Below are 10,837 nucleotides of genomic sequence, written 5' to 3' on the forward strand. Positions count from 1 at the left end.
GAACTTAGTGTTCTTCCATGAGGACCAGAGTTTGGATCCTAGCACATGTATGTGTCAGCTCATGAACACCTAATCTCCAGCTCCAAAGGACCCAGCGTGTTTTCTTGCCTCCACAGTACCAGTGCACACACATGAGCATATACCTGCACAGACACACATATAAATTCTTAAAAATTGAAAATGTGGAAAGCATTGGATATATAGTATTAGCAACTGTATTTGGAATGGGATGACAACTATGTACTTTGTTTATAAATATTAAAAATTATCTGCAGAGAACAATCAGAAATTGATTGAATGAAAATAAGAGGTTAGCAAGACTTCTACTGTTTACTGTCATATACTTTTTGATTTCTGACCCATGTGAATATCTATAGTAATTTGAATAATATAGTAATTTGAATAAATCAAATTACTTTATAGCATATTAAAATATCAAGTTATTAAACTAGAATATTAGTTTATACAACATTACTTATTAAAGACCTTAATAAAGAGACTGGGCTTTGAAAAGTAGAGAAAAAGACAACATACTCAGTTTCCTTAGCTGCTTCCTCACTAGTCCAGACATCATTAACAACACATGGCAAACTCCCCTCTGTGTTTGTGCTACTTGGAGCTTGTAGAACTTCTGTTTCCAAATCATCAGGTTCTTCAAAGCAAAATAGGAAGATGTCAGAGGAATAATCTTTCTGTAAGTTATTACTACAATTAGCTTAACTAATACTAATTATATACAAATCAGTAAGTTTTAAGTTTTTTTGTGCTAATTCTGTAGCACAGTCATTTCTGAAATGAAAGAATAGCCCTTTCATCTTTTTGGTATAACAAAAATACTTGAGTACTGTGCACAATACTCCTCAATATTATATAAAATGTATGCCTTACTAAAATTATAATAATATATAACTTAAAGGTACCAAAATGAAAGAATAAACCTATTGTTATTTTCTACAGTATGGAAAAAAGATTATGCTATGAATGATTAGTAAAGAAATTTTAATTTTTAAAATATACTTTCCAACACATACACACACAACACCAGTATGATCACTTGGACCTTTACAATAGCCTTGAGAAGAGCCAGAGGATGCTACTCTATTTTCTTATACCTTCAAATAATTAATAGCTAGGGAACCATCCCTGTTTTTCTGGCAGTCCCTAAAAAAAGAGCCTGCCTATCTATATCTATATCTATATCTATATCTATATCTATATCTATATCTATATCTATATCTATATCTATATCTATCTATCTATCTATCTATCTATCTATCTATCTATCTATCTATCCATCCATCCTCTATCTATCTCTGTGTATAAATATACCTACATGGGTATACACATATGCAAAGTATGTGTAACTATGAAAAGAGGCTAAAAGAGAGCTAGATCCCACAGAGGTGACGTTATTGGTGTTTGTAGGATGGCAGACCATGTTGTATAGGTGCTAGGATCCAAACTCTGGTCCTCAGGATTAGTGCTTAAGTGCTGAAGCCCTCTCTCCAGCACCATTAGGACTTCTCTGTTTCCTGTCTGAGATCATATACTATCTTAATTCAATACCATGCTCACTTTTTCATAAAATTCAGTCATGCTTTTCTTGTCTACTTTTAAATTTCTAATGACTTGTCCCATTATGGAAGACAAGAGACATACACATTCTTGTAATTTTTACCTGTTGCTCACATGAATGTTTTGGTTATTCATATGAGGTAAGTACTGAAGAGAAAGAAGCCTTTTGTTTTTAAAATATGTAATTCTGTTCTAGAATAGAGAAAAAGAGGTGGTGGCAAATAGGTTGGTTGTTTCTAGAAAGGAGCTGTCAGAAGTTTTCCTTCAGGGGTGATTTTTATTACGAGAAAAGGCCTCAAGAAAACAGGAAACATGATCAGGCTTTGAGGCAGGAAAGCATTAAAAAGGGCAGCACCTTCTACCAAACAATGTGAAGGAGAAGGCCTTAAGGAGGAAAGCTTCCTTGTAGAATCTGGAAAGGAGTTTCATAAAGAGGTACAGCTTAAAGTAAGAGACAACTGTCATGGACAACTTCAGAAAAATCCCCTGAACAAAGGACTGTATCTGACTCCCCCCCACCCCCCCAATGTAACAGCCCTAGCTGTCCTGGAACTCTTTTTGTAGACCAGGCTGGCCTTGAACTCACAGTGATCTGCCTGCTGCTGCTTCCCAAGTGCTAAGATTAAAGGCATAGGCCACCATGCCTTGCTGTATCTGACTTTTATATTCGTTCCGGGGCTAGTGAAGCTCCACATCACAAACTTTAGTTCAGCTTAACCCACTGACCAGCAGCATGAAGGAGGCAGATGCAGTGTAGCATTGTAAGTTAGTGGTGACAGCACCACAGCACAGATGGCTCCTTAAGTCTTTGTCCCAGAGAAAAAATAACAGGAGAACGAGGCCTGGGGCCTTCAGGCTGTGAGACTCGACTGTGTGAAGAGATCAGCTTCTTAAAGTAGCAGGTCCATGATCTAACAGTTCCCTAATAATCTTTAGCTGTATTAAAACCAACTTGCTCCATTCTATAAACTCTATTTGTGACCATACTTTTCACAAAGCCTAAATCATTTACTCTACAGTTCTTTGTAGGAAAGTCAAGCTTGCCAATCTCCAACCTAGGCTATCCACTCTCCACTATGAGCATATTTATCCTCTTACTTGATTTTATTTCTTCTTAAAATTTTATTTTTAAGAGAGTACAATAATGCTGTTTTGTTTAAGCTACTATGATAAAATATCAAACTGAGTGGCTTAAACAAAAATTTATTTCCCTTAGTTCCAGAGAATCTAACATCAGGATACCAGCACGGTCAGTTCTGGAGAAAGAGGTTTTCTTCCAGGTACACAGATAGCCTTTTTTCTTCTTGCATTTTTAAAAAGGCAAGAACAAAAAGCTGGCTCTTTGTCTTCTTCTTAGAAGGATGCTAATGTCATTCATGAGACTTCACTGTAATCCAAATTACCTCCAAATACACAGGGAATTAGATTCCAAGTATACATCTTTGGGGGAGCACAGACTTTATTCTGTAACAGCCACTACTAATCATGATTCTTGTGAATAGGATTCTTATACTGTGATGAACTAAAGATGGTTACATGATACTGTCTCTGACAGTTTTGTTATCCAGAAGGCACTGTTTACTTTCACTAGGAAATACAATGATGGTGATGCTATTCCAATTTCTGACTGAATGTTTAAGAAAAGTGACAGCTTCTAGTTGTTATTTGGAAGCCAAGGCATTATGCAAGAGTTCATCTAGCTCAGAAAAACCCCATGGAAATTTTCTGAGATTAAAATATCAATTTGTGTGTGGAAGGAATGTATTAATTTTTAGTTAGAAAGTAGACTGGTTTAAGGTTTAAGGTTAAACCATTTTAACCTTAAAAATGGTTGCGGATTCTTTAACACTCTTCCCTTTGAAAGAGAGGCACAGTTTCCTACCTTGGGCTGCCCTTGTGGGTTTGTGACAGCTGTGACCAAAAGAAGTGCTAATGGTCCCAGTTCAGTTCTCTGGTTAACTTTAAAAAACATAAGCAGCAACAAACAAACAAACCATAGGCAGCTTTTACTGTAGTACCTGAGATGGCTATAGATTCTTTAAAACTTTTCCCTACCAGAGGGGAATCCTATTTTCCTATACCTCAGAATCTCTGAGTCATCATAGAAATCATGTAAGATAAGAAGAATAGGTACTGGAGAGATGGTTCAGTAGTTAAGAGCTCTGGTTGTTCTCCAGGGGACCCAGGTTTAATTTCCAGCATTGAAATGGCTGTTAATCATCTGAAGCTTCTGTTACAACATCATTTTCTGGCTTAGGCAAGTACCAGACACACATGCAGGCAAAATGTACATGTCCATAAAATAATAAAAGGTTTTTAGAAGATAGGAAAACTACAGAATGGCATTGAGATTCCCCAAAGGGGTGAGAGAGAGAGGCCCGTGTTACTCAGCCTTTGATGTGTGCCTTCCAAGAAGGCAGTAAGCCACCAGGCAGGCTCACCAACAGTTGGGCATCACACCAACTGATCTCTTAGGTAAAGACATGATGTAGGAAAATCACAAGCCAAGTCTTGACTCAGTGCCTGATCCCTAAAGTAATGATAGAGTGGCCTGCTACTAGTGTGCATGATCGTCTATGTCTGTAGTTCCAGAATACCAGCAGCCAGAGCAGGACTCTGTATTCTAGGGGATCAGCCTTACCCATGTAATGAAACTCTTGAAAACTCTTGGTCTTGAAAACCAAAAACAGAAAGAAAAACAAAAGACAGTAACTAAAAGTATAAAAATAGTGAGCCTTACTTGAGATAATTAAACATATACACAAATTTTAATGATTTATTTATAAAAACCCATTTATAAGAAAAATTTAGTATGAAATAAAATGTGGGTCACTTTAATGCACTGTAACATACCTTCCACATTTCCTGCTGACTTTGTTGGGGACACCTCAGTAAACTCTGGACTTTTTATTTCCATAGACTCAACAGTAGTTGATGGATTTATTTCTTTTGAAATACATTGTAGATTTTCTTCTCCAGTGAGTAAGGGTTTGTAGCTTTCCCCTCCAGAATAAATCTCTGTAGAAGCAAAAGGATGAACTATCTACTGTTCTCAAACGGTCTTAAGTTTACAATGATATTTAGAGCAAAACACCAAAACCAAACCAAAAAACCTGGATTGTTACACATTTCTTAGTTTCTTAGACATTAGAAACTAATAAATGATTTAAGACAATTTGGCAGCCAAATTTGATTTCATAATTACTTCCAGAGTGGTTAACACATCTGGTTTCTTTTACTTTTTGGGTAAAATTAATACAGCTGTATCAGAATCACATTTTAAAAATTATTAACCAACTTTTTATTTCGTATGTAGCAAATGATATTTACTTATTTGCTATAAACTCTGCACACTTTAGCTATGTCCATGAAAGAACAGTCATCGTAAAATAATCAACTGTAATTACCTACTCTCATCATTCCCGTGTGATTGTTAAACATGCTAGCCTTTGCACCCCCCCCAATTCTGTCACAGGTAGATGATTTTATTTATACAACCAACCTACTAATATATAGACCTCTCTGTTCATTGAACTACTCTTTACCTCACTATCTTGGCTTTTTAATAAGTTATATCTTAGAGACCTTATAAATTATGGCTCCTCAAAAGTTCCAATTTTAAGAATTCTCATTTCTAGTCCTTATTGCTATTTTTTACTCATCTTCTCCTACGATAGCTTTTTTCAAATAAGGTCTCACTATTAGCCCTTGCTGGTCTGGAATTTCCTATGTAGACCAGGCTAGCCTTGACCTCAGTGATCCACCTGCCTCTGCTCCTAAGTGCAGGGATTAAAGGCATAGACCAACATGCCTGGCCCTATTCTAGCTTTGTAAAAATTTGATTTTTTCATGTTTGAGGAAGAAGGGGAGGGGTATATTGGAAAGGTTTGCAGGGAGAAAAGGGAAGAAGAAAAATTGTAATTTCAGAAATCTCAGAAAGTTTTGTTTTGGATGTATGTATAATGACTGATCCTTATAGTTTCTCCATCTTCAGATCCAACCATCTAAAAGCCACCATTTGCATACACCCTCAGCTTATTAAATTCACTTCATTGTACTCGTGTGGAAAAACCCTAAGTTCAATTCAATTTCTTCACATGCCTGGTTGACCTGATTGGAGAACAATAGGAGCTGTTGTCAAGTGACCTCAACTTCAATTCATTACGTCTTTCTATGGTTTAGAAATAGATGGCCCAAGTGTCCCTGAAGGTATTTGTTTGAGTTTGGTGATGTTAAAGAAGTGGTAAGACCTTTAAATGGAAGTCCGTAAAGACACTCTTTTCATGACTTATGGCTATGAGATTTGCCTTTAATGAGAAATTAACAACCTACTTTTGCCTTTTTGTAACATACACAAAGGCTCTTTTCTCAGTTTATTTCTCAGCATCTAGCTACTACAGAACATATGTCAATATCCTCATGTCATGAGTCAATTTTTCATGTGCTTTAGATATGAGTTTTACACTAAACTTTGAGGAGTAACAAAGAAAAAAGAATGTGAAAAGTGGCATAGATGCCTAGACACCAATCATATCTCAACACAGTTCCATCCACTCCGTATGTTGTGAACAGGGTGTTCAGTGGGAAGGCTTCTGTACACCGTCACTCCTCCTCAGGTGCTGCTGTGACAGCCAAATATATAAGATTCACAGATCCAGAATGCCTTCCTTCTCTGTCCTGACCAGCACACCCTCCCAGTCCCATTACTCAGCGTTACACATTACTCTGATATTTCTTCTACTTAATTCAATTCTGGTGTCTCTTTTAAAGATACACTATATATCTTAATAAATTGTTTCAATGGTTTCCCTCATGGAAAACATGCTTGGACTTTTTCAGTTCCCTATCCAGATTTCCTATTCTTTAGATTTCATTCAGATGTAATAAAGTCAGAAGATTCCCTTAGGATCAATGCCCAGAAGGTAAAATAAATCCACACAATTAAGTGAGGACATCTTAACACATTAATTTTTAATATTACTTTTCTTGTGCTTACCAGTTTTAAAAGCTGTGTTTTCTAGTAGTTCTGTCTGTAGTTGGAGTTCAGCTTCTCCGAGTATCTTCAGCACAGAATCTTTGGGGCTTTTTTCCCAGACTTTTCTTGGAGAGCCATTAGGATCTAACTTAATAACCTCTCCCACAGTATGTGCTGTGAGAAAAGAAATTTAGAGAAATAATTCTCAAAGAGTAATTCACTGTTTAGAAGATTTAATTTCTATTATCCAACCATAAGATAGATATACATTTTGTGCTAAAAGGTAGAAAATTTGCCTTATTTTAGCTTATATACCATAAGTAGACAACTAATACTTCCTTTTTACAAAAATAATTCTGAATAAATAATTTAAATAAAATTTATCAAAGCAAAAATATTAGGATCATAAGAATATTTGATAATAAAACATGGATATAGGGACTGGAGAGATGGCTTAGTGATTGATAGTAGCTCCAGTTTCAGTGGCTTTTAGGCCTCTTGTAGCCTCTGTAGACACCAGGCACCAACGAATGCATAGACATGCATTCAGGCAAAACTCTCATACAGATAAAATAAATAAAATGAACCCCAAATGTATGTATACTTAAGAGTAATGCATATATTACAAGGTATAAGGTTAATATGGCCTTATAAATGTAGCCTACACAAGATGATGTTTTTAAAAACTATTAATGATGCTCAATCTTGGTTGTCAACCTGACTGGACCTGGAATCAATTGAAAAGCAGAGAGGTACCCTTGTACAGGAGTTTCTTGGTCATACCCCCAGTGAGCACAGCACCTTCTGGTGACAGACCATGTAAAAGGTAGCCCAGGAAGCTTTGCTTTTTGCCTGCTTGCTTTCACTCTCACTGGCAAGTTCATTTACTCTGTTGCTGCTGTTGCTGCTGCCTTTGTTGTACTCCTTCCCTGATTCCAGACCCCAGTTTCTTTATATTTCCAAGATCAACTAAAGACCAGTGGGTCTCAGGAATCCTCCAGGCCTTTGATACCAGACTAGAACTCATGAGCCATCCAGCCCCTCAGAGTGAGCACCTTCTGGATTCTTGGCCTGTTTTAGAAGACTCAAACTGTGTCATCTCATGTAAGCCAATGTAACAAAGCCTCTTGTAATATGGATTCACTTTATAGGTTCTGTTCTTCTACAGAACCTTGACTAAGACACCACCTGAAAGACACATTATTAGGATTTAGGATGTAGCATAGAGGGGAACAGCAAACAGACTCCAAGTTATAAAGACACATACAAATCACCAAGTAATAGTCAGTTTTGTATGACCGACATGATTAGCATGAGACATAATTTTTAGAAGTATGGGTTAAGGCAAAAGACACATACGTCATAAAAGAAGATATAAATCTAAATGTTTGTCTAGTTTTAACTTTGTAATGAATGTTTCCTGGTGGATAAGATATACACACATAACTGACAAGTGGAAGTGTAAAATCCAATGTGAAGCCCCGAAGATTTAGAATGGCTGTTTTCTGAGCTACCACGGGCCACATCCGAGCAGAAGTTCTAGGTTATATCCATAGATGGTCCTTGGTTGAGTGTCAGTCTCAGAAAAGACCCTGTGACCAAGTAGTTTCCCAAAGTAAGGGGATCACGGACTATTTCTAACAGGATCTCAAGGGCAGGCTGTTTGACCCCCCCGCCCCCCAGGGGAGGAGCAGTCTGTTAGGCCACAGAGGAGGACTTTGCAGCCAGCCCTGAAGATACCTGATAAAACAGGGTCAAATGAAAGGGAAGGAGGTCCTCCCCTATCAGTGGACTTGGAAAGGGGCAGGGAGGAGACCAGGGAGGGAGTGTGGGGTTGGGGAGGGAATGAGGGAGCGGGATACAGCTGGGACACAGAGTTAACAAAATGTAACTAAAAAGAAAAAAAAAAAAAAAAAAAAAAAAAAAAAAAAAAAAAAAAAAAAAAAAGAATGGCTGTTTTCACCGTATAGAAGTTTGTTGAGATGTATAGACTTTGGGTCTGGTTAATCTTGCTATATGATTTTTTTTTTCTTAATTTGCAAGTTCTTTATAATAACCTTTTAGTTGAAAAGTGCTTAAAACAGGATGAAAAAAAAAACAAGACTAAGACTCAGAACTTAAAGTTATTTCATATGTAAGAAAAAGTACCAAGTAATATCAATAAAAAAGAAAATTACTGGAACAAATGAAATTGGAAAAGCTGAATTCCCATTAAAAAAAATCAATCTTTTTATAATAGCCTTGAATTCATTGGCATAGGAGACAATTTCCTGAATAGAACACCAACAGCTCAGGCACTAAGATCAACAATTAATAAATGTGACCTCATGAAACTGAAAAGTTTTTGTGAGGCAAAGGATACCATAAATAGGACAAAATGGCAGCGTACAGAATGGGAAAACACCTTCACCAACCCTACATCTGACAGAGGGCTAATATTCAAACTATATAAGGAATTCAATAAGTTAAAACACTAACACCAAATAACCCGATTAAAAAATGGGGTATAGAGCTAAACAGATAATTCTCAACAAAGGAATGGCCGAGGAACACTTAAAGAAATGTTTAACACCCTAGTCATCAGGGAAATGCAAATCAAAATGACTCTTAAATTCAATCTTACACCCCTCAGAATGGCTAAGATAAAAAACTCAAATGACAGCACATGCTGGTGAGGATGTAGAGCAAGGGGAACACTCGTCCATTGCTGGTGGGAGTGCAAACTGGTACAATCACCTTGGAAATCAATCTGCAATTTTTCAAAAATTGGGAACAGTTCTACCTGAAGACCTAGCTGTACACTCCTGGGCATATACCCAAAAGATGTTTTACCAAACAACAAGGACATTTTCTCAGCTATGGTCATAGCATCTTTATTCATAATTAACCAGAAAATAGAAACAACCTAGATGGCCCTTAGCCAAAGAATGGATAAAGAAAATGTGGTACAATTGTACAATGGAATAGTACTCAGTTATTAAAAACAAGGACATATTAAAATTTGTAGGAAAATGGATGGAACTGGAAAATATCATCCTGAGTGAGGTAACCCTGGCCCAGAAAGACATGCATGGTATGTACTTACTTATAGGTGGACATTAGACATAAAGTACAGGAAAACCAGGCTACAATCCACAGAGCCAAAGATTCTAAATAACAAGGAGGGCCCAAGGGAGGATGCTTGACTCTCACTCAGAAGAGGAAGTAGAACAGTCATTGGAGGTGGATGGAAGGAGGAAACTGGGTAAGAAAGAAGATGAGAAGGGGATCAGGAGTGGGAATTAGAAGTAGGGAAAGCTGGGAATTGAGGGTCAGTGAGAGAACAGAAATCATCGGTGGGAGTCATCTCTGGGATGAGCTGAAGACCTGAAATGAGGGAGGCTCCAGAGAGTCTATGGGGGTGACCACAGCTGAGACTCGAGCAGCAGGGGTTAAGGAGACTGAAGTCACTACCTCCAGTAGCCAGGCAGGCTCCCAGTACAGGGAGGGGGACACCAACCCACCCACAAAATCTTCAACCCAAAATTTGTCCTGCCTACGAGAAGTGTAGGGATAAAGATGGAGCAGAGTTCAAGGGAAGTCCAACCAATGACCGGCCCAACTTGAGACCTATATCCTATGGGAGAGAGCCAGCCCTTGATACTACTGATGAGAGTGCTATGTTTGCAGACAGGAGCCTAGGTAGAAAAATTTTCTTCTAAGAAGCTTTACCCAGGAGCTGATGGAAACAGACACAGAGACCCACAGCTAAAGAACAGGCTGAGCTTGGGGAATTTTATGGAAGGGTGGGAGGAAGGACTGAGGGAGCTGGAAGACCTCCACAAGAAGACCACAGAGTCAACTAATCTGGGGATCTGGGGCCATGGGGGTTCACAGAGACTGAACCACCAACCAAAGAGAATGCATGCACTGGACCTAGAACCTCCTACACATATGTAGCAGGTGTGCAACTTGGTCATTACGTGGGTCCCCTAACAATGGGAGTAGTGGCTGTCTTTGATACTGTTGCCTGCCTTTTGATCCCTTTCATCTAGCTGGGTTGCCTTGTCTGACCTCAATGGGAAAGAATGGGCTTAGTCCAACTGCAACTCAATGTGCCAGGGTGGGTTGGTACCCAGTGGGGCTCCTCTTCTCTGAGGTGAAAGGGAAAGGGGAATGGGGAGAAGAGAGCATGACGGTGGGACTGGAAGGATAGGAGGGAGGGGACTTTCGATTAGGATGTAAAGTAAGTGAATAAACAAACAAACAAACAAATAAATAAATGGAAAAATGGTTTGTAACAACTTG

General features: G+C 38.1%; 1 protein-coding gene across 1 annotated transcript; it reads right to left on the minus strand.

Moving 5' to 3' along the window:
- Window positions 1-534: 534 nt before the first annotated feature.
- LOC129678378 (serine/threonine-protein kinase Nek1-like) lies at window positions 535-6,724 on the minus strand (the record flags this gene model as incomplete). Its single annotated transcript, XM_055609132.1, has 3 exons — window positions 535-652; window positions 4,429-4,593; window positions 6,572-6,724. Coding segments are annotated over 3 exons (436 nt in total), but the record flags the coding sequence as incomplete, so codon positions are not given.
- Window positions 6,725-10,837: the final 4,113 nt, after the last annotated feature.

Source organism: Psammomys obesus, unplaced genomic scaffold (assembly GCF_907164565.1).
Source record: "Psammomys obesus unplaced genomic scaffold, mPsaObe1.curated_primary_1811, whole genome shotgun sequence".
NCBI classification, from domain to species: Eukaryota; Metazoa; Chordata; class Mammalia; order Rodentia; family Muridae; genus Psammomys; species Psammomys obesus.